The following is a 25,726-nucleotide window of genomic DNA, read 5'->3' as shown; positions in this document are numbered from 1 at the left end:
GTTAGGTTTTTTTTTCTGCTCTGCCCCATTGATTCCTAGGGGGAAATCGTGCATTAGCATGTTTTGCCAGCTCACGCTGACTTAAGCAGCGCTGGTATTGAGGTGAGATGTGGAGCTACATTTTGCTCTATGCTCACCTTTTTGCGGCTAACGCCGGGTTTAAAAAACCCAGTAATACCAGCGTTGGCTGTAGGTGAGCGGTGAGCATAAACTGCTCGTTAGCACCGCACCCCTCCTAATGCAAAACTCATAATCTAGGAGATAGACAGTCAGTCCGGGTACATAGATCCTCAGTCCTGCAATGGGCTATAAACATTTTCAAATGTTTCCCAAAAGAGAACAGACAAGTGCCAATGTTTAGATTAGATGCTAAAAATAATGACACTCCTAGCGAGTATTATGTAGTACTCTTATGGGTAAAATATTCCTAAGGGGAGAGGTGCTGTAGGGATTGTAGTGTGAGAGTCACACTAAGAAAAGCGTGTACATTACTAGCACTCATTAACTCATTATGATCAATAAGAAATAGTCTTCATGTGTGAAGTGTAAGAAAAGGATAAGAAGGTAATTAAAATTAACTTTTAATATATAAAATTTAAAAAATGTACCCATTAAAAACACAAAACAAATGTATGCAGCTCAGCTGGATTGTCAAAACTAGTCAGAATAAGTGAGTAATTACACTGTCAGAAAAAATGTGCAAAAATTGTACCTTTAGGGGTACAACAGCTTGTCACTGGGGCAGTACCCTCAAAGGTACACCTGCTGTACCCTTTAAAATGGGTACAAATTGGTACCCTTGCAGATTGTACCTTTCAAAGGCAAATATGTACCTTTGGTGACTAGATTGGACCTCAGTCATATGGTACCATATTGTACCCATAAAAAATGGTGCAAATCTGGCCTTTTAAGGGTACTGCCCCAGTGACAAGCCCTTTGTACCTCATGATGGTAAATTTGTACTCAACACAGCATAGTACAAACACTGTTTCATTAAATTTAGCATATAACATTCAAATATGCATACTTTTTCAGGAAGTATTACAATAGCTACACTGCAGCTTTAATAAAAAGTTTGTATACTTAACTGTAGCAATTCCAAAGACTGCTACAGAACCACCTGAAACAGCCAGGCTAAACAACCAGTTCCAAAAAGAACTATTCAATGTGTTTTATATCACTCTGTACTAGACTCTAAAAACACCCCATTTAATTTAGGGTGACATGCCACATAAAACATAAATATATAGAAAACAACGTAAAAATAAAATATAACTCTAACAAAAAGAAGGGGGATTCGGGGGAGGGATAAACGATAAAAATCACAGCCATACATTGAATTGTCACTCTATGCAAAATATATGCAAATGAGTCTATTTTCCTAGTACACACTTTGGTGATGAACCTGCTACCATTAGATGGAGCTGTGTTACACATGTCAAGGAACTTTCAACCAACAGATGGCGCTATGGCATGTCACACAATGTCCAAGTATGTGACTGGGGAACGGTTACAATTTTATTTTATTTTTTAAAAAAACTGGTTCTTAAACAGCTCTTGTTTATTTTATAGAGTTTAAAACAATTTTTTTCTTTGTACTTTTAGTTAATAAATTTGCTTTATGTTTAAGAGTTAACATATTGATGCTCTAAATATAAACATTAAAATGTTAAGTGCTTGTTTGCTATTTAGAACCAGCAACACAGTATCATTGAATATATAGGTTATTAAAGGGACAGTCTAGTCAAAATTAAACTTTCATGATTCAGATAGGGCATGAAAATGTAAATTGACTTTTATCACTAAATATGCTTTGTTCCCTTGGTGGTATTTTTGAAAATCTAAACCTAGCTAGGCTCAAACTGATTTCTAAACCATTGAAAACTGCCTCTTAGCTCAGAGAATTTTGAAAGTTTTTCACAGTTAGACAGTACTAGTTCATGTGTGTCATATAGATAACAATATGCTCACTCCCATGTAGTTATTTAGGAGTCTGCACTGATTGGCTAAACTGCATGCCTATCAAAAGCACTGAGATAAGGGGGCATTCTGCAGAGGATTAGATACAAGGTAATCACAGAGATATAAAGTATATTAATAGAACTGTGTTGATTATGCAAAACTGGGGAATGGGTAATAAAGGGATTATCCATCTTTTTAAACAATAACAATTCTGGTGTAGAATGTCTCTTTAAGTATTTTTTTGCTTTGCTCACTTCTTGCATATTATCAACAACAATTGAACATAATTATTTTGCTGTACAACATGTATGTTGCATTCATTTTGGGTGACTGCCAGTTATGTGAATATGAATAATTGAGCTGTACAAATGATATGGACTTGCAGGGTTTAGAAGCCTTGAAGCACCCATCCCCCTCAACCTCTTAGTCACACAAGTGATTGTACCTTTTTGGGGGGATTAAATGGTACAGACATGGACCCTTTGACAGTTGGAAACATATTTTGTACCTTATTTACCGCTAAATGGTACATATTAGCTCCTTAAGGTGTAATTATGATCCATTGAGTGTACAACCACAGCAGTTGTACCCTAAGTGTTCACAAACGGACGCCAACCGTACCTTTTTTTCTGACAGTGTATAATAAACTGATAGAATGACATGCATTAGTATAGAGGATATAAGTGGGTCTCAGGAGGTCCGTATCAATGTCAGCAACAATAAACTTGAAGGACAACTGATAACCAAAAATGTATATTACTGATGAGTCATATGGTACATCATAGCATATCAGAAACAGTTAAGGTGTAATAAAACTGAGAGTTTAATCCTAAGTGACTATCACCCTCAATGTAATAAACGAGGGAATAGATTATGAGCAAAAATAACCTCAATTGTTTACACTAGGGTTGCACCAATACCGATACTAGTATTGGTATCGGTGCCGATACCAAGTATTTGCATGAGTACTTGTACTCGTACAAATGCACTGATAGTTAAACCAATACCTCCAATTCCTACCCATACACCATCTTGTGGCGTTTTTCAGACTGCATGTTCCCTTTTCATTTTAAGCTGGAGTGGACAGGTAACTAAAAATTGTTCACTTCTGTTCTGCCAATACAAATTGCTGTTATTTGTATTATTGTACACCAGAGCAGTGCTCCAAAAGCTGCTACTTTTCAGCTGGAAGCCTATCTGGCATAGACCACTGTATCTCATTCAGACAAACCCCTGAAGTACTGGGCAGTTAATAAACTGAGATTTAATGGCCCAAAAATATCTTTCTGACCCATGCAGTAGTGTGAAAAGTGAAAGACTGTTCAGATAAGTGTCAAACGTCTTTACTGAAAGCAGAAACAGACTTATAGCTGAACATGCAGAGATGCTTCTGTTCCTTAATAATAACTTGCCACTAACTTTTAAAAAATTATTCTAATTGCTATATTGCCTGTTATACTGCTAGTTCTCATCTTGCACAATTATGCTCAAAACATACTGTACTCTGAGGAACATCCTTAGCCAGGGCTGGGCTGAGAATAAAAAGCAGCCCTGTAAAAATATTAAGACAAGCCCTATTTTCTGTTGAGTCAGTAGACTGCAAATGCCCCATTTTTCCGCAAAGAAGATTATTGGGATACTCCTTCCACAATATTATTTTTAGAATTAAATTATATTACTTTGTATTAAGTATAAATGTCAGATTGATGAGTTATATAGGCACCCTACAACCCACTTGCATCCAATAATCACCCCTTCAAATTGTAGCTTTCCAGCCCCAGCTGCTGCAGCTGTTATTTATTGTTGTTATTATAAATATATGTTATTGTAATATTTTTATTTATAAACATGTTCTGTGGACTTTGTTTTATTATTTCAAAAAATCCTTTAAGATAAAGTTCATAATTATAAAGAAGCAATCCAAATGCATTAAATTGTATTGAACTTGGTAAACTGTCATGGCATAAAAAAGTATCAGTTATTGGTATCAGTAAAAAATGGAAAAATAAAATCTGTACTTGTACTCAGTCTTAAAAAAATGGTATCGGATCAACCCTAGTTAACACCAAAGTTTATAATACTGCATAAACAGTAATATGTTAATAAATAGTGGTTGTGACTGTGGGTAGGACTATTATGACCAGGAGCCCGATGGCTGGAATATCGGGAAAGATATAACCAGTATAAGGCAAGCTATAGTACTAAGCTAATATTACAAGTCAATCCTAAATCTGGAATGTAGAATTATACATAGCATTCAAAATTAATAATATCCAAAGATGAGGGATATAAGGCAACAGGGAGCACTATTTTATACTGAAAGAGACAATACTGGTAAATTAACCCAAGGTGTACTTTATTATCGCTAAATCATAGCAGTATTGTGCTCCAGATTATGATCATATCCTTACAGCCGCTAGTAATGGCCAGGAGAGAAATAATGGTAGAAATGCAACACTAAGAGACAGAGTTACTCTAGAATTTCTAATTCACTGCCTGTTACTTATCGTAGCTAATACACTTATCATGGCTATGTTAACAGAGTCATAGAAGTGATATCCTATAAAATTCTGCTGTATATAAATCTCCACTAATTATAAAAACAAAGAAGAAGACGCCACCATAGTGCACAATCAATAGCAAATGAACTCCGTCAGCGCAAGTATTGTTCTACTTACAGGATCAACAACACTTGAGAAGTGCCTCCTGGACTCTTAGAAGTCATCCAGATAACTCTCTCTCTCGCAATTCCAGATCAGCTGTGCTTCAGCAAAAAGTGGATATGATGTTCCAGTGATTCTCAACACTACTGGTTCACTTGTTTGCAGCAAAACAGAACTCTGTATTTGACTGGAACGTACAGATGTACCCCTTCACGGGTCCCGGTGTAACAAAACAAATGTCACAGAAATATTTCACCCTCCGTAGGTGAAATGGTAACTCCAATGTGTGTAAAAATAATCATGGATAAAAGTCTTATAAAATATAAAAGACTTTATTTTAAAACACAACGTTTCTCGGTCAGGCACGACCGTTTCATCAGGTGTATGATATGCAAATGATTTTCCACGATTTTTAAACACTGAAGTCGGCGTCTACTGCTTTGAAAAGCGCATGCGTGAAGGTGTGCCACACTCTATTAATTTCTATTGGCTTATAGCCTCCCAATGGAACTTGGAGGATTTGTACAAACCTCCCGATGTAATCTAGACGATAAGTTAATACCAGGATACAATCGTAAAGGATATTGGTAATATACAAAGCTAAATTGCTATATGTCGTGTACTAAAATAATCGTCTAGACTCATCGCATAATATTTTTTAAATTGACGATCATAGTTAGATCGCTGTGCATCTAAAGCCCTACCTTATCCGTTAATGTCTGTTCAATTGGTTTGGATATACCTGCCTACAATATACGTTTAACAGATTAAATTTATTTATTTATTAGCACACCTTCATGCATTGCATCGCATAGAAGAACAGTAGTGTTGAGAATCACTGGAACATCATATCCACTTTTTGCTGAAGCACAGCTGATCTGGAATTGCGAGAGAGAGAGTAATCTGGACGACTTCTAAGAGTCCAGGAGGCACTTAGCAGTTTAGGGGTTAATAGGTAGTTTATGGGTATTAGTGTATTTTGTTACAGTTTAGTTATGTGTTTTGTGAAACATTTGTGTTGCGCAAAACTCATAACTACTGCTCTCAGATGGCGGTATAGATTGTGTAGGTATAGGCTGTAACGCAAGCTTTTTTGCTGGACCATTTACAATGGCCAGTAAAATCTAGATATGCCTTATGTTTTTCATGTGCTGGGCATGGTTTGTCTACCAACCTCCAGCCATAGCATTAAAGGTTTTATGCTGGACAGAAAGTCAAGAGGTTTGGCTTAAGAGGCAACATAGCGTGGGGGAAGCACTACCTATGTATAAACATCTGGTTAGTTACATTCTTAGAAATATTATCATATCACTACAAATAGAAAATAAATAATAAATACTTCACTGATCAATAAGAAGATCTAAAGAAGTACATAGTATATTAAGGCAATATCAAATCAACTGAGACTTGCTGTTTTCAATTTTAACACTCAGTATGCCTTAACACCTAGCTGAGATCAACTTTTTTTGAGAAAGTAGATTGAAATGTTAATTGGCATGTTAACATTAAACTTTGTTTACAAAATTACAATAAAAATCAAGGAAAAATATTATACTTTAAAAAAGTGGATTTGTATGTTATAAAGTTAGGGAAATGGTTCATTTTATCATTTACAGCAAAATTAATTAGCATATTAACACTGTACCTCATTCCTCGAGTAGAGCAGTTCTTGTAATTCTGCAGAAACTGAGGTACCCCAAGCATGGCTTCAGTTAAAAGGGCCACCATTCCAATTCCTTCCACATAAAAAGAGGTATCAAGGTAAACATAAGTGATAATGAAGCCTGAGGTGGCCAAGACAAAACAGAACTGTACATAATCCTCAAATCGACTCCACTTCCAAAAATACTGGAGACTTAAATCTATTCAGGATGAAACAAACAAAAAATTAGCTAAGATCAAAAAAAGATGCACACTAGTCAAAAAACTAATAATAAAAATAATATATATATATATATATATATATATATATATAAACTAAATTAAGTATAAATCACTCCTGTGAGTGATTAAATATTAAAAAACTGCGCTCTCTAAGAGTTGAATAACTCACAAACAAATAATGAATGAAAAAATATACCACATATAATATGATGATTTTACAAGCACTTATACTCACTATCAATCACATGTAGTATATACAATTTTAGACAGTTCTTGATATTGTAATTTATTGGTGTTTTATAAAAAAGGATATGTGATGGCCCCACACAATGTTAGGGGATCTAGGTAGGTACTGGCTGCTGTATTCACAAACACATCCGTTATCCCACGGATAGAGGAAAAGATCTAAGGCAAAGATAAGAACAGAAAAGCGCACAAAAGTACCTACATAGTGCAAATCAATTTTATATTTTTAAAAAACATACATAATCATATACAAGGTGAGCCCCTTCAGGGTTTCTACTCACAGGAAGTGCCCTCAAACAAAATGAGGTATGTACAGGCTCCAAACAGTTTAAAGGCTCCCTGGCAGTTCTGGTTGTTTGGCAGTCACTGCTTGCTCAATGCTGAACGGGTATCCCAGTGTCCCTAATTCCCCGGCTTTAATGCAGGGATTATACACTTTGATATGTCCTCACTCAGCGTGGGCTCCGTGTAAGATGTCCCAATAAAACCGCTGCAAATGCGGCTGAAATAGTTTAAAATTACCGCTCCTCAGAGCTGCTCAAACGGCTGTTCAGCTAGTGTCGAGACGTAAGGTGGGCGTGGCCATACGCGTTTCGTGGTGTCATCACCACTTCATCAGAGGTATATCCAGGCCCACTCTGTTTATCCTATTTATACACGATCGGAGTTCATTGTTAGCCGCCCACCTCAGCGTCAAGACAGGAACTTTATATGAGCTGATAAAGAGAATTAAGGATCATTTTGAAAAGGACTAAGTTAAGCCTCAATCAATATGATAACTTAATAAAATTCCATTTAATATCAAACAAATTATGCATTGTAAAACCTGTTTGTTATATTAATCCTAACAATATGTAGTTTGGTTCATTGTAAATATCTGAGAATAAATAACAAAGGAAGCAATAATATTAATAAATGCTGCTTCATGTTATAAAATATAATATAAATTTATTATAAATATATTAAAACCTTTAAAAATCAGTAAATGAACAAAACTTCATACATTTTAAAAAAAACCATTAGGGTACACAATACACAATAGAATATATACACCTGTATTATAAAAAGACTATATATTTGAATAGTGGATGTTTATTTCCTAAAAAAAAAAAATATATATATAAATAAATTAATATTCTCTCACATTATACCTGTGGAATTCATTTATTGTTCATCATAGACCGCTTATTAAATTAGAAAGGCTTGGATGTCCACTTCTCTATTGAGACCAAATGGTTCTAAAGTACCTAATGTATGTATCCAGTAGGTCTCACGTTTGCGCAATTGTAACAATCTGTTACCCCTCCTTTTATCTAATATTATTTGTTCTATTGCTTTAAATTTTAAACCTGTTGTATCTCTATTGTGGACCTCCCTGAAATGATCATAAACCCCATGTACTACATCTCCTGATGTGATATTGTTAATGTGTTCATTTATTCTTCTTTTTAGGGTACGTTTCGTTCTCCCTAAATACTGCTTTCCACAGCAGCATTCTGAAAGATATATTACATATTTGGATTGGCAATTCATGTACGATTTGATAGGGAAACTCATGTCATTGGTGTTAGATTTAATGTGTTATATGTTGTTGGGGTCTGTGAATTCACAGACACTGCAGTTCTTTCTTTTGCATTTGAAAAATCCTTTATGCCGTTCAGTTAACCAAGTGTTATTTGTTTTGATGTTATTCAAGGTACTGGGAGCTACTATATTTTTTAAAGATTTATTTTTCTTAAATATCACTCTTGGTTTCTCTTCTAAAATGTTATTTAAAATTGGATCTTCCTTTAGCACATGCCAGTGTTTACGCATGATTTTCTCTATCCTATTGGCCGAATTACTGTATTTAGTTAAAAACAGAGTATTTTTATTATTATTATTCTTCTTTGAATATTTATAATTATTCTGTCCTCCTTCCAATAAGGATTTCCTGTCTAATTCTCTTGTTCTGTTCAGACCTTTTTGTATAATGTTTGAAGAATAGCCTTTGGACTCAAATTTCAAGGAAAGTTCTTTCGCTTCTTTCTCAAATATATGGGGGTTGGTAAATTCCTTTTTACCCTTTGGAATTGACCATATGGGATATTGCTGACCCATTTCTTGTGGTGGCAACTTGTCGCATGTAGAAAACTATTAGAATCAGTCTGTTTTTTATATAGAGATGTCACTACTCTATTTTCAGTGTGTTGTAATACCAAATCTAGAAATTCAATTTCTGTTTTGTTACTTTTGTTGGTGAACGTAAGATTGTAATTGTTCATATTTATATAATTTATGAATGACTCTAGTGCTTCATTTTCACCTTGCCAGATGACTATAATGTCATCTATGAATCGTCGCCATAAAACTATATTGTTTTTATGAGGATTGTTGTTCCAGATGTATTCATCCTCCCAACTCCCCATATAAAGGTTGGCATAATTTGGGGCAAATTTAGTGCCCATCGCCGTACCACTAAGTTGTAAGAAAAATTCTTTGTCAAATAAAAAATAATTTTTAGTTAAAATGAATTCTATGGCCTCTAATAAAAATCCCTTTTTTGAATCCGGTATATTATCATTCTTTTGTAAAAAGTAATTAATACTCTCGATTCCCTTTTTATGAGGAATACTCGTATATAACGAAGTGACATCTAGAGTCAACCAGGTGTAGTTGCTTTTCCATTCAACTTTTTCCATGATATTTAATACTTGAAGAGTGTCTCTAATATAAGAATCTAATGTAAGAACCATGGGTTTTAAAAAAGAATCCACATATTCTGATAATTTACATGTCAGGGAATCTATCCCCGAAATGATCGGTCTCCCAGGGGGATTAGTTGTACTCTTGTGGACTTTGGGTAAATAATAGAAAATTGCTATTCTGCAATTTTCATTATATAAATTTTTTTTTTCATCTGTTGTTATTGCTCCAAAACGTCTAGCTTTATTTAAAAGTTCTGCCAAAATTCCAATAAATTCTAATGTTGGATCCCTGAAAAGTTTTTTATATGTACTTTCATCTTTCAGAATGCGTGCTGCTTCTTCTAGGTAATCTGATCTGTTTAGAATCACAATGCTGCCTCCCTTATCCGCTTCCTTAATGACGATATTATTGTCTTTGGACAGGTCTTTTAATGCTTTTAATTCAAATCGGTTTAGATTTTGTTTAGCATCCTGATGTGTTTTAATATTGTTCTTATTTTTTTCACACAGCATTGTCAATTCCTTCTCTACTAATTTCTGGAAAACTGGAATATGGTTCCCCTGTGAATGGAGGGGGTAAAACACTGACTTAGGTTTAAACGACATTTTCATGTCACATTGGTTTTCCATTTCCAGACTTTCCAGAATAGTGAGAGTGTGTTGGTCTAGGCCTGTCTCCCTGCTTATCTCCCCTTGGTTATCAAGATCCAGGGAGATTAGGTTAAGTAAGGGTTGCCAATCCTCAGAATTTAAGTCTGAATTAGTTTGTGACTTGAGTTTAATTTTTTCAAAGTGTCGTGTGAGAGTTAACTTACGGACACATTTATGTAAATCTATGTACAATTCAAAATAATCCGGGTTAACCGTGGGGGAGAAAGAGAGTCCTTTCCTTAACAAGCTTAATTCTGCTGCTGTTAACTTTTTATCTGATAGATTAAATATTTTAGTTCCTTCTTCCTTAAGTCTTATTTTCTTCTCTTTACTTCGTACAATTCTTCCCCCTCGCTTTCCTCGTCTGATTCTATGGGTCTCTTTTGTTTTCCCCAAAAATGGGTGATTGGTATGCTTCCTTTGTCTATTATTGGTGGTTTTGTTAATTTTCCTGATTTTCCTAAAAAAGAAGAATTATCTTTATTTTTCCCTGATCCACTACTCCTGTCTCTGTTCTCATCAGGTTCGGCAAAATACTTAGATCTAGTTAGATCTTCTTGGTCCTCTCTTATGTGTATCTGTTTGTTTTATTTTTTATTTTTCCATTGTTGGCTATTGTTTTTAGAGTGATTGCTTTTAGGCTGACCATTAATATGTCTGTTTTGGTCCCTGTTGTCATATCTATTATGATCTCTATTGGTACTCCCATAGGCTCCCCTAGGGTTGTAGGTGTGAGTATTAGAGTTTTTTCTGCGCCAATTCTGTGATTGTGTATTGTGGTTATGTGTATGATGGTTATATCCATAACCATTTTTGTAATGTATTTTACCCTGTTGTGTATTGTTTAGTCTAAAACTTTGTTTTCTCTCTACAAAGTCTCTTCTAACTGGTGTATTTGTACTTTTTGTTTTGTGGAATACTTCCTCTATCTCATTATCCCCTTCCACATTAATCTCTAGTTCTCTTTCTTGATTTGAGTCTTCAATAAATTCCAAATAATCTCTCTTAAAATTTTTTATTTTTTCTATATTCAATCTCTTTTTCATAATTTTGAACTCTTAATTTTGTTTCATTATTAATTTCAACATATAATGCATCATCTTTGAAATGTTCCAAATCCCCTCTAATTTTATTGATCTCCTCTACTATTTTTGTCAATTTCATTTCTCTATATTTTATTAAGATGTTTATAAAAGTTTTGGAACAATCTGTTAGAGCCTGTTCCCATTCAAGATGATATTCCACATCTGCAAGTCTTGTCTTGGACATTTTTAACCCTTTAGGGATTAGATTTTTTCTAAGATATTTTTTCAAAATTCGTCTATCATAATGTTGATTAATCTGGAGTTTACTTAATTTTTCTAATTTCTGGAATAATTCCCTAGGGTCTATTGATTCAGGACTAATGTCTTCTTCCTCATCTGAGTTCGAATCATTTCTTTTAAGGGTCAAATAATCTCCATAATAGAAGTTAGTCATTTTAATTAAATAGAGTGCTGCTGTTTTAAATAAGATAAATTCGAAAAAATATAAACAAAATTAAGTATAAATCACTCCTGTGAGTGATTAAATACTAAAAAACTGCACTCTCTAAGAGTTGAATAACTCACAAACAAATAATGAATGAAAAAATATACCACATATAATATGATGATTTTACAAGCACTTATACTCACTATCAATCACATGTAGTATATACAATTTTAGACAGTTCTTGATATTGTAATTTATTGGTGTTTTATAAAAAAGGATATGTGATGGCCCCACACAATGTTAGGGGATCTAGGTAGGTACTGGCTGCTGTATTCACAAACACATCCGTTATCCCACGGATAGAGGAAAAGATCTAAGGCAAAGATAAGAACAGAAAAGCGCACAAAAGTACCTACATAGTGCAAATCAATTTTATATTTTTAAAAAACATACATAATCATATACAAGGTGAGCCCCTTCAGGGTTTCTACTCACAGGAAGTGCCCTCAAACAAAATGAGGTATGTACAGGCTCCAAACAGTTTAAAGGCTCCCTGGCAGTTCTGGTTGTTTGGCAGTCACTGCTTGCTCAATGCTGAACGGGTATATATATATATAAATTCATGGCCAAAAATATTGGCACCCCTGCATTTCAGATAATGCTCCACTTCGCTAAGAAAATTGTTGCAACTACAAATGTTTAAGCATTCTCATGTTTATTTCTTTTGTTTGTATTGGTTTGACACAAAATAATGGAGAAAAAAAGTCAAATCTGACACATCCAAAAATGGACTGGACACATTTATTGACACCTTCTCAAAATTGTAAGAAATCATTGCATTCCAAGTTTGTGATGCTCCTGTAATTTGTAATTAAACTTCACCTGTATCAAATAACAGGTGCTGACAATATCACACCGGCATCCAGGTAAATGGTGAAAAATGTACTCAACCATTCTGTTGTGTGCCTCTGTGTGCCACACTGAGCATGGAGAAGAGAAAGAGCAGCAAAGTATTGTCTGAGGATTTGAGAACAAAAATTGTGGAAAAGCATGGACAATCTCAAGGCTACAAGTCCATCTCCAGAGATCTTAATGTTCCTGTGTCCACTGTGCACAACATTTATCAAGAAGTTTAGAGCCCATGACACTGTAGCTAATCTCCGAGAACATGGACGAAAGAGAAAAATTGATCAAAGATTGCAACCAAGGATTGTTCGATTGGTGGATAAAGAACCTTGATCAACTTCCAGACAAATGCAAGCTGACCTTTAGGCATAAGGTACAAATGTGTCAGCTTGCACTATACGTCGCCATCTGAATTGAAAGGGACACTATGGTAGGAGACCCAGGAGGACCCTACTGCTGACACAGAAACATAAAAAAGCCAGATTGGAGTTTGCCAAAACGTACCTGAGGAAGACAAAATCCTTTTGGGAGAATGCGCTGTGAACATACTAAACAAAATTACAGCTTTTTGGTAAAGCCCATCATTCTACTGTTTTCAGAAAAAGAAATGAGGCTTTTAAAGAAAATAGTCCCTACAGTCAAACATAGTGGAGGTTCACTGATGTTTTAAGGTTGCTTTGCTGCTTCAGGCACTGGTCTTGACTGTGTGCATGGCATTATGAAATATGAAGACTACCTAAGGATTCTGTGGTGCAATGTAGGGCCCAGTGTCAGAAAGTTTGGTATCTGTCAGAGGTCATGGATCTTACAGCAGGACAATGACCCAAAGCACACATCAAAAAGCACCCAGAAATGGTTTAAGACAAAGCACCGGAGAGTACTGAACTGGCCAGCAATTAATCCAGATCTCAATCCCATAGAGCACCTGTGGCTGATTCGAACAGCCAATAGACTGCCAGCTCAATCCTATTGGCTGATTGCATAAGCCAATAGGATTGAAGTTCAATCCTATTGGCTGATTGCATCAGCCAATAGGATTTTTTCAACCTTAATTCCGATTGGCTGATAGAATTCTATCAGCCAATCTGAATCTAAGGGATGCCATCTTGGATGACGTCACTTAAAGGTACCTTCATTCATCGTGTAGTCGTCGTTGGAAGAGGATGCTCCGCACCGGATGTCTTGAAGATGGACCCGCTCCGTGCCGGATGGATGAAGATAGAAGATGCCTTCTGGATGAAGACTTCTGCCCGTCTGGAGGACCACTCCTCCCGGCTTGGATGAAGACTTCTCCCGGGTTCATTGAGGACTTCTTGCCGCTTCGATGAGGACTTCTCCCGGCTTCATTGAGGATGGATGTCGGATCTTCAAAACTGTGAGTGGATGTTTAGGGGGTGAGTTTTTTAAGGGTTTATTGGGTGGGTTTTATTTTTAGGTTAGGGCTTTGGGCAGCAATAGAGCTAAATACCCTTTTAAGGGCAATGCCCATCCAAATGCCCTTTTCAGGGCAATGGGGAGCTTAGGTTTTTTTAGTTAGGATTTTATTTGGGGGGTTGGTTGTGTGGGTGGTGGGTTTTAGTGTTGGGGGGGTTGTTTGTAAAAAAAATTACAGGTAAAAGAATTGATTTCTTTGGGGTAATGCCCCGCAAAAGGCCCTTTTAAGGCCTATTGGTAGATTAGTTTAGACTAGGGGTTTATATTATTTTGGGTGGGCTTTTTTTATTTTGATAGGGCTATCAGATTAGCTTTAATTAGTTTAACGATCTTGTAATTTGTTTTTTATTTTCTGTAATTTAGTGTTTTGTTTTGTAATTTAGCTAATTTTATTGAATTTAGTTAATTGTATTTAATTTAGGGAATTTATTTAATTGTAGGGTTAGGTTAGGTGTTAGTGTAACTTAGGTTAGGTTTTATTTTACAGGTCAATTTGTATTTATTTTATCTAGGTAGTTAGTAAATAGTTAATAACTATTTTGTAACTATTCTACCTAGTTAAAATAAATACAAACTATTAGTTATATTGTAGCTAGCTTAGGGTTTATTTTACAGGTATTTAGTTTTAAAGAGGAATAATTTAGGTAATAATTGTAGGTTTTATTTAGATTTATTTTAATTATATTTAAGTTAGGGGATGTTAGGGTTAGATTTAGGTTTACGGGTTAATAAATATAATATAGTGGTGGCGACATTGGGGGCGGCAGATTAGGGGTTAATAAATGTAGTTAGGTTGCGGCGATGTTAGGGGTGGCAGATTAGGGGTTAGTAATATTTAGTTGAAATAATCTTTATTGTCAAAAAGGAAGACAAGAGACATATCTAATACATCATGCCCCTAGTTCAGATAAACATATTTATATTCATTGTTACAGTCTCAGGACCTCTTATCCTGTTCGATAAAGTTTTATAATTCCATATATCTGTCTCAAACAACATGAAAATGAGTTGGAGGATGAAACAACTTCTTTCAGCAATTAGTATATCCATCCGGCTTTCCCAATGTATCTCCATCATTACTGAAATCTCTGAAAGTCCATAGAGTCCTAGGAAAAGCTCCCACCTACTGAAGTTGCCTTCAGGCATAGGAAATATATGAGGTCCTGCTTATTTTCCTGAAGTAGGAACGAAATTATCTATAGTCTTCCTTCCCCTCCCTTTTCTAATGTGTTTTCCTTTTATTTTAATAATTATAAACATTAAACATAAACTTTTGAAACTGTAAAACAATAAACTCATAACTGTATAACCTTTCCCGTCGAGCAGAGAGAGAACCATCAAATTGTATCTAAGATGTATATAAGTTCCCCATAAAAGACTTAGTGGTAATAAGTTTAGGAGAGATCCCCTATCGTGTTATAACTCTTGAAAGACTTAAATTTCCCTTATCTCACTTCTATCTCTGTTCATGATCCAGTGGACCCAAATCTTTTGGAAATGTGTTGTTGTATCCTGCAACCAAGAGGCAGATTCTGACATAGCATATATATTATCTAACCTGTTAATCACTTCTGACCACGTTGGTGAACCTGTTCTCCAGTGTTTGGCTATACATATCCTCGTGGTTGTACAAAGTATATTTATGAATATATTGGTAGCTAAGTTTAAGGATTCATCTGAAACATGCAAGAGGGCCTGCGCCGCCGTTAGCGTCATAGATTTATCTAATAGGATACTTATCAATTTAGAAAGTTTGTTCCAAATTTGTTTAATCTCCCCACATTCCCACCACATATGCATATAATTTCCAATTTCTGCACAGCCTCTGTAACAGAGTCTACTTTTCTGCAATGTATAATGTGCAGTTCTTATGGGTGTAAGATACCACCTGTAAGATGTTTTAATAGAATTTTCGATAAGGTCTGCGCATATCAGCCCCTTGCTAATCCTAGAAAGTATTTGTGTCCATCTGTCATCATCATATGTTTCACCTAAGTCTCTTTCCCAATTCTCATGAAGCGGCAATTTGGAGCCTTTTTTTGCATCTTGTATTGCCAAGTACAGTTGTGATATTAGTTTTTTATTTCTACCTGGGGTTGCAATAATGCATTCTGTTGTAGTGTATGGGTTTAATGGTTTGTTTTGTCTGTATTTGTATATTGTGGTGGATATCTGAAGATATAGGAACCAATGTAAGGTGTCCGGCTGAAGTTTATCTTTCAGTTGGGTGTATGTGAGCATTTTACCTTTATCTAAAAAGTCTGCAACTCTGTAGAGGCCCTTATTTTCCCACTTACATATTAGTGTTTGAAATTCTGCAGGAAGTATAGCACCCAGTGGTATTATCTTAGTACCCTTGGGTATGAGGCCTAGAGAAGATGTGAGGTATTTCCACATATGCTTGGACTCCTCTGTCACCTGGAGTTTGTATAGTGTTTTGTTTGTAGTGTTTGAGGTATTCCAAACAATCGTGGCTGGATCATTCACCCCAGCTAAGTCTGCCTCTAGTCTAGTCCAAGTTATTTCTCGACAGTTTTTGCTTATCAGCGTAATTTGTGATAACCTAGCTGCCTGATAGTAGTCTAACAAATTGGGCACCCCCACTCCCCCCAGCTGTTTGTGTTGTTTTAATAGTTGGGAGGCTATTCTAGCTGTTTTGGGTCCTCGTAGGAACCTAATTAGGTCCATCTGGAGATCTGCTAGCTCTCTTTGCGGTACTTTGATTGGTAATGCTCTGAAGAGATATAATATTCTCGGTAGAATATTCATCTTTATAATCGATAATCTGCCATACCAGGAGAAACACCCCCTCCTCCATCTACCCAAATCCCTTCTTACGGTCTTAAAGATCTCAGTATAGTTTGCCTTATAGAGTCCCTCTAGTGTGTTTGTTATGTTAACTCCCAAGTATTTGATATATTTTTTAGCCCACTTAAAGTCAAAATTCGCTTCTATCAACTTAAGAGTATGTAGTGGTAGTGTCAGTGGTATAGCCTCACACTTATCTGAATTTATTTTGAAGCCTGAGATTTTTGAAAATTCATCAATGACTTGATATAGATGAGGGAGTGATCTTAAAGGTTTCGTCAATGTAAGCAAAATGTCATCCGCAAATAAGGTGAGTTTATATTCTTCTTTGTTAATTTTTACTCCGGTAATGTCTTTTGCTCCCCTGATGTAGGCCGCTAAAGGTTCTATGCTTAGTGCAAATAATAGAGGAGATAGCGGGCAGCCCTGACGTGTCCCATTTAATATTTTAATTGGCCTAGACTGATGGCCCGTTGCTCTGATAGTTGCTGTTGGGTCTGAATACAGGTTTTTAATAGCCGTCATGAATTGTCCTTTGAAACCCATGAATGTTAGTGTCTCAAACATATATTCCCAGTCGACCCTATCAAACGCCTTCTCTGCGTCCAGAGATAGGAGCAGAGAAGGCGTTTTTGTCCCCACCAAGTACTCCACCAGAGACACCGTTCGTCTCACATTATCTGGGGCTTCCCTTTCTTTTATGAATCCTACCTGGTCGGGATGTATCAATGAGGGTAGATATAATTTGAGTCTATTTGCTAAAATTTTTGTAAAAATTTTTAAATCTTGGTTAATCAATGAGATCGGCCTATAGTTTTGGTATTTTTTGGGATTCCTTCCTGGTTTGGGTATAACCACTATTTTGGCCTGCAATATGTCCTGTGGGATACGGGTACCCTGCATGATGTCATTGCAGAATTTGTGCAAGTGGGGGACCAGACATTTTTTAAATACTTTATAATATTCACCTGAGAACCCGTCAGGACCCGCCGCCTTGCCTATTTTAAGATCTTTTATTGCTAGGGCAATTTCGTTTATTGTTATTTCTGTGTTTAAGGCTTCCATGTCTGTAGCATTAAGTTTCAGGAGTTTAGCCTTTTGCAGAAAATGGTGTCTAAGCGTTTTTGTCTGAGTAGTATGTTGAACTTTTTTCCCGTCATAAAGAGATTCATAATATTGTGCAAAGCAGTCCGTTATGTCTTGAGGGTGATATATTAGCGTCCCGTCTTCTTTTTGTAGTTGTTGTATAGTTAGATTTTTCGTCCTTTCCCTTAGTTTGTGAGCTAGAAATCTATCTGGCTTATTAGCATATATAAAGTAATGTGCCTTCAACTTATGCATAGCTCTGAGGGAGTTCTCATTTAAAATCTTAGCTAGTGTTTGTCGCTTATGTGTAAGTTTATTGAAAATATCTGAGGTTAGTGTGCTTCTATGTTGGATTTCAAGCGTTTCTATTTCCTGTTGGAGTATCTCTATGTGAGCCTTAACTTTTTTTGTGTATAGAGCTTTTTCCTTTATCAATAAACCTCTTATGAATGGTTTGTGAGCAGCCCACGTGATTGTTGGGGTGGTTTCTGGGGTTGTGTTTATCTTCCAGTATTCTGTCAAGTTATGCATAATTTTGTCATATAATTCAGGTTTTTTCAATAAATTTGGATCATAAGTCCATGACCTTTGTCTGTCCACATTGACCAGTCCCTCTAATTGTATCTGGATAATAGAATGGTCTGACCAGACACATGCATGAATTGTGGAGCTGTGTAAACTGGGGAGTAGAATCTGACTAATAAATATATAATCTAATTTGGTATAAATTTTGTGTGCTGGGGAGTAGTAAGTATGGTCATTCGTCTGCCCATATAACGTTACCCAGGTATCTATCACATTATGAGATTCTAAGATATTCTTAATATTTTTAGAGATGGAATTATGTCTGGTTTGTTTATTAGTGAGTTTGTGGGGCGTATCTACTTTGTGTGTTTTCAGATTAATATTAAAGTCTCCGGCTAATATGATTTTTGATTGTGACCATTGTGTCAGTAGGTGTGACAAGTGGTGAAAAAAGTTGTGCTGTTGTTCATTGGGTGCGTATAGGTTAGTAATATTTAAAGGGACAGTTCACCCCAAAATTTTCTCCCCTTTAAATTGTTCTCAATGATTCATTTTACCTGCTGGAGTGTTTTAAATCGTTTACAAGTAGCTACTTTACCCATATTTTGGCATTTGAAATAGCTAATTTAGCCTGTGGTATCCCAACCTATACTGAAAGTTTCTATACTGGAGTATATTCTATTGAATAGCCTAAGTAAACACAGCCAGCTGAAGAGATTACACTTTTAGTGGGGGGCATGATAGTTAAGTAATACAATGATAATTTTCCATTGTTCTCTCTAAGTTTTGAGCTTTAGTTTTCTAGACAAATATAAGATAAGGAAGCAAGTCTGTGTACATGAAAGTGATAACATAATGAGATCTGATATTACCTGAAGCTCAACCCATTGTAATAGGCTGTGGTTTAAATTCACAAAACCAGCTACTTCATATACACGAATAAACCTTAAAGGGCCACTAAACCCAAAATCTTTCTTTCATGATTCAGATAGAACATACAAATTTAAACAACATTACAATTTACTTCTATTATTTATTTTGCTTCATTTTTTAGATATCCTTATTTGAAGAAAAAGCAATGCACATGGGTGAGCCAATCACATGAGGCTTCGATGTGCAGCAACCAATCAGCAGCTACTGAGCATATCTAGATATGCTTTTCAGCAATGAATATCAAGAGAATAAAACATATTAGATAATAGAAGTAAATTAGAAAGATGTTTAAAAATGCATTCTCTTTCTAAATCATGAAAGAAAAAATGTGGGTATCATGGCCCTTTAAAATGCAATTTCTCATAAATTTTATTCTCTCCAGCTGGTATAACAAGTCATTGAAAATACATTCATATAAAAACAATTTTACTGTGTACTGTGCCTTTAACTAGTGTTTGCAATGCGGGAGTACGGCTGTTTAGGGGTTAATATGTTTATTATAGTGGTGGCAAAGTTGGGGACGGCAGATTAGGGGTTAATAACATTATGTAGGTGTCGGTGATGTTGTGGGCAGCAGTTTAGGGGTTAATAAATATAATGTAGGTGTTGGCGATGTTGGGGGCAGCAGATTAGGGGTTCACAAGTATAATGTAGGTGGCGGCGATATCCAGAGCGGCAGATTAGGGGTTAATAAATATAATCTAGGTGTCGGCGATGTCAGGGGCAGCAGATTAGGGGTTAATAAGTGTAAGCTTAGGGGTGTTTAGACTCGGGGTTCATGTTAGGGTGTTAGCTGTAAACATAAAATGTGTTTCCCCATAGGAATCGATGGGGCTGCATTACGGAGTTTTACGCTGCTTCTCAGCCGGCTCTCCCTTTGATGTCTATGGGGAGATCGTGCACGAGCACGTATAACCAGCTCACCGCTGACTTAAGCAGCGCTGGTATTGGAGTACGGTATGGAGTACAATTTTGCTCTACGCTCACTTCTTGCCTTTTAACGCCGGGTTTGTAAAAACCTGTAATACCAACGCTGTAGGAAAGTGAGCGGTGAGAATAACGCGCAAATTAGTACCGCACCCCTTATAAAGCAAAACTCGTAATCTGGCCGAAGGTGTTTGGATTTTGGATCAACAATTTAATTTTGATCTATCAAATAACTGAAGGACACAGTAATATTTCAGGTTACCCTCTTCATCCGATGACTACCCGACGAACGACGGTTCCTTTAAGTGACGTAATCCAAGATGGCATCCCTTAGATTCCGATTGGCTGATAGAATTCTATCAGCCAATCAGAATCTAAGGGACACCATCTTGGATGATGTCACTTAAAGGAACCGTCATTCGTTGGGTAGTCGTCGGATGAAGAGGATGCTCCACGTCGGATGTCTTGAAGAGGGAGCCGCTCCGCACTGGATGGATGAAGATAGAAGATGCCGTCTGGATGAAGACTTCTGCCTCTCTGGAGGACCACTTCGCCCGGCTTGGATGAAGACTTCTCCCGGCTTCGTTGAGGACTTTGGCCCGGTTGGATGAAGACTTCTGCCGCTTCCTTGAGGATGGATGTCCAGTCTTCAGAACTGTAAGTCGATCTTCAGGGGGTTAGTGTTAGGTTTTTTTAAGGGTGTATTGGGTGGGTTTTATTTTTAGGTTAGGGTTTGGGCGGCAAAAGAACTTCCCTTTTAAGGGCAATGCCCATCCAAATGCCCTTTTCAGGGCAATGGGGAGCTTAGTTTTTTTTTAGATAGTATTTTATTTGGGGGTTGGTTGTGTGGGTGAGGGGTTTTACTGTTGGGGGGATTGTTTGTATTTTTTTTTACAGGTCAAAGAGGTCAAAGAGCTGATTACTTTGGGGAATGCCCCGCAAAAGGCCCTTTTAAGGGCTATTGGTAGTTTAGTTTAGGCTAGGGTTTTTTTAATTTGGGGGGGGGGGCTTGTTATTTTGATAGGGCTATTAGATTAGGTGTAATTGGTTTAAATATCTTGTAATTTGTTTATATTTTTCTGTAATTTAGTGTTTGTTTTTTGTACTTTATCTAATTTAATTTATTTAATTGTTGTTAATTTAGTTAATTTATTTAATTATAGTGTAGTGTTAGGTGTCATTGTAACTTAGGTTAGGTTTTATTTTACAGGTACTTTTGTATTTATTTTAGCTAGGTAGTTATTAAATAGTTAATAACTATTTAATAACTATTGTACCTAGTTAAAATAAATACAAACTTGCCTGAAAATAAAAATAAATTCTAAGCTAGATATAATGTAACTATTAGTTATATTGTAGCTAGCTTAGGGTTTATTTTATAGGTAAGTATTTAGTTTTAAATAGAAATAATTTAGTTAATGATAGGAATTTTAGTTAGATTTATTTTAATTATATTTAAGTTAGGGGGTGTTAGGGTTAGACTTATATTTAGGGGTTAATACATTTAGTATGGTGGGGGAGAAGTTGGGGACGGCATATTAGGGGTTTATAAATGTAGGTATGTGGCGTCGATGTTAGGGACGGCAGATTAGGGGTTAATAATATTTAACTAATGTTTGTGAGGCAGGAGTGCGGCAGTTTAGGGGTTAATATGTTTATTATAGTGGCAGCGACGTTGGGGGAGGCAGATTAGGGGTTAATAAGTGTAGGTAGGTTGCAGCGACATTGAGGGCCGCAGATTAGGGGTTAATGAATATAATGTAGGTGTCGGCGATGTTGGGGGCAGCAGATTAGGGGTTTATAAATATAATGTAGGTGGCGGCGGTGTCCAGAGCAGCAGATTAGGGGTTAAAAATTTAATTTTAGTGTTTGCGATGCGGGAGGGCCTCGGTTTAGGGGTTAATCGGTAGTTTATGGGTGTTAGTGTACTTTTTAGCACTTTAGTTATGAGTTTTATGTTACGGCGTTGTACCATAAAAATCTTAACTACTGACTTTAAAATGCTTTAGGACTCTTGACGGGGTAGGGTGTACCGCTCACTTTTTGTCCTCCCAGGACAGACTCGTAATACCGGCTCTAAGGAAGTCCCATAGACAAAAGACTTTACGAAGTTTATGTAGGTCGTTTTGCGGTAAGGCCAAAGAAGTCTGCGGTGCCCCTAAGCCTGCAAGACTCGTAATAGCAGCGGGTGTACAAAAGCAGCTTTAGGACCTGTTAACGCTGATTTTTACCCTAACGCACAACTAGTAATCTAGCCATTTATTTGTAGCAAGGACAAAGGACCGCCTCATATCTGACAAATAACAAAGAAAATATAATAACATAAGACTTTGTTGGTTTCACAGAGTCCACTATAACAACAGAAATTGTTTACAGAAGAAAAAGTGGCACGATCACCAATTTGCCACTCATAGGTGAGATCCAAATTGTCCACACATTTTGTTTTTTGTTACAGTAAAGAAACAAACCATAACAAAACAAGAAATACATGTATAAATACATAAATATTAAACACTAACCTGGAGCGCCTCCAGCTCGCTGCCACAGACCAGTACCCAGGAAAATGATGAAGGGGGAGAGGGGGCACAAGGGTTAAAAATTAGAAGAGGGGCCTCACTCTTTGCATTTGTGTCTGCATAGGGACCTCGATAAACCTAAACTTCAGATGGACACCAGTTACCTCTAGAGTTCTCATTCAGGATATGTCAACTATTTCTAAATGGCATAATGACACTATCTCTAACTCTAGGTGGTAAAAATAACCGGTAGGGCTCCAATTTATGAAGAAATCTTTTAATTTATTTTTCAGGATCCCCCTTTGTGTCTGCTTGCTCGATCAGCATTTGAGTATGTATCTTACTAAGTAATTGCTAGAAGGGGAGGGTTTTATCGCTAGCCCACTCCGCTAGAATAATTAGCCTACCAAGCATGAGGGCTGTCGTGATAAAAATGTCAAACTTGTATATTCTGTCTTTAGGTACCAGGAATATCACATGTTGTGCCATGAGTGTCACATGTTGATTCATCACCCTTGTCAACCAGTATGAGACTCTATGCCAAAATCTTTTCAACTTGGGACAATCCCAGAGCAAATGAGTCCAGTCAGGAGATGGGTTTCTACACTTATTACAGATATTCTCAGCCCCCTGAACCCCCATTTGGAGCGAAGGCTAGGAGTGATGTAGGATTGGTGGATACATTACATGTGGTTCTCCCTCAGATTTGCAGATATTGCACTCGTGTGTACTTTCATAAGACTGGCCTTGAGGAGGTCAGAATCTATCAATAGGTCTCTATGGTTTGACAATTTCATTAAAATCCCCTGCATTATAGATTCCTCAGAATGTCTCAGGATCAGATCATAGGTATAAGAGATCCTGTATGAACCTTGCTTAGCTAGGTTACACAACTTATCAATGTTAGAGGGTTCACTAATTAGCAACTTGTCCAAGATCAACTTGTATAGGTAATGTCTACATTGAAAATATGCAAACATATGTGCGTTTCGGAAGGCCATACAAATTTTGCAATTCATGAAAGGATGTGATGTCTAAGGTTAATGGATTAAAGAGCTGGTGGAGCCTAGTGATGCGCTGCCGATGCCAAGCCGCAAACCTCTGTTGTGTAACCCGTAAGGAAACTAAAGTTCCCTTGAATCAATAAATATTTACTAACTGAGTTTTGTATACCCCACAGTCTACACGTCTTGGACCATGCCCTCAAGGGATCTCTGAATAATATATGAGTTCAAATAAACTGGGGACGGGAGTTGAAAACAGCATGGGGCAAAAACGCCAAATTTATTGGCTTAATAATGCTAGCCTCTAATTCAGGGATGGTAAAATGGTCATTCCCCACAAGCCAGTCCAGCATCATTTTAGATCAGGCAGCCCAATTGTACCACATGATATTTGGAAGGCAAAGCCCACCCCCCCTGATGGCATGAATAAGTAAGATTTGCCTATCCTATGATTTTTACCCCGCCACACAAAGTGTCCGAGAGGAGCCTGGAGTGATTCAGCGTCTTTACAAGTTAGAAGGAGGGGCAACATCTGCAGTGGATAAAGGAGCTTTGGTAGGGCGACCATCTTTAAAAGTTGGACCCTACCTGGAAGGGAAAGGGGAAGCCCCGCCAAGCTTAAAAACAGTTGTTTAATATTTGCAATAATGGGTGTAAGATTATGGTGGTAGAGCTTAGTAGGTTCAGTATGTAAGTAAATCCCTAAGTATTTAAAGAGGCCCCCCGTGACCTTAAGACCTGTGTCTAGCAGTGTGGTTTTGTGTGAGTTTTGCAACCAGGTAACTTTGGACTTATCAATATTAATCTTGTAGCCCGAAAAGGAGCCAAAGTTTTTAATTATGTCGAGGAGTGGCTGTAAGTTATTGTGGGGGTCACCCACAAATAGTAACAAATCGTCCGCATACAATGACAGATGATATCTGTGCCCAAGAATGTCAAGACCTTCGCACTGCTGCCTAATGTATGAGGCCAAGGGTTCTATAACCAGGTCAAATAGTATGGGGGAGAGGGGACAACCCTGCCTTGTGCCCCTCTGCAATGTAAATGATGGGGAAAGCCCTCCATTAACCAAAAGGGAAGCTGTGGGGGTGAGGTATAGTTAGTGAGGTTTGCAGGTGGTCCCACTCTGTCCGGTCGAATTCCTTTTCTGCATCAAGCACCAAAAGACATGCATCCGGTAACCTGGAAGGGGCCTGCAAGCGGGCATACCAATAGTGTGATGTGATTGCTAGCGCTTTCCTGATATTTACCATTGAGGATCTACCCTTTACGAAGCCAGTTTAGTCTGTACGGACAACAGATGGCAAGATCCCTGCCAATCTATCAGCCAGAATCTTAGTTAGTAGCTTGTAATCACTGTTGAGTAGGGAGATTGGTCGGTACGACGATGTCTGGGTGGGGTCTCTATCCGGTTTAGGTATCAGACAGATGTTCGCCTCCGAGAAGCGACTATCCATCCGCTCTGTACCCTCTAGGTATGCCGAATATAGGGAGGACAGAGTGGGGGCAAGTTCTTCCATCAAAAGTTTAAAATATTCGGAAGGTAACCCACCCGGACCTGGAGCTTTCCCCAATTTGCAATTCTGTATGGCTCTAATAACCTCTTGTGTGTGTATAGGGGCATTTAAAAGTGATTGTTGCTCCTCAGAAATGTTAGGAAGTCGCACTGAGCCCCAGAACCTTTGCTTTGCTTCTCTTTCCATCTTCTGACTAGTGTATACATTTGTGTAATACTGCACAAACTCTGACATGATTTCTTTGGTATCTGAGGTTAGTTTAGAATGAGTGTGAACCGCCGCTATATAAGATTTGGGCCTGTATGAGTTTACTAATTTGGCTAGTAATTTGCCAGATTTGTTGCCATGTCGAAAGTATATACCTTGCCTGTGTATATTGAATTTGATATCCTGTTGAGCTAGAAAGGTGTCCCTGGCCTGTTTAAGCTTGTAATACTTCTTATTGGATATGGGGGTGGGGTTCAAGAGGTAAGCATTGTACGGGGCAGTCATTTGTAAAAGAAA

At 37.1% G+C, this 25,726-nt stretch overlaps 1 protein-coding gene across 1 annotated transcript in view; it reads right to left on the bottom strand.

Moving 5' to 3' along the window:
* The window catches only part of LOC128648165 (solute carrier family 66 member 2), a 199,920-nt gene that overhangs the window by 49,537 nt on the left and 124,657 nt on the right, over positions 1 to 25,726 (bottom strand). The window contains exon 4 of the mRNA XM_053700827.1: positions 6,271 to 6,487. Coding sequence (XP_053556802.1) covers positions 6,271 to 6,487 — 217 coding nt within the window. The remainder of the gene's footprint in view (positions 1 to 6,270; positions 6,488 to 25,726) is intronic.

This window comes from Bombina bombina, chromosome 1 (genome assembly GCF_027579735.1).
Source record: "Bombina bombina isolate aBomBom1 chromosome 1, aBomBom1.pri, whole genome shotgun sequence".
In the NCBI taxonomy this organism is placed as follows: Eukaryota; Metazoa; Chordata; class Amphibia; order Anura; family Bombinatoridae; genus Bombina; species Bombina bombina.
This window is presented reverse-complemented; position numbering and strand designations above follow the sequence as displayed.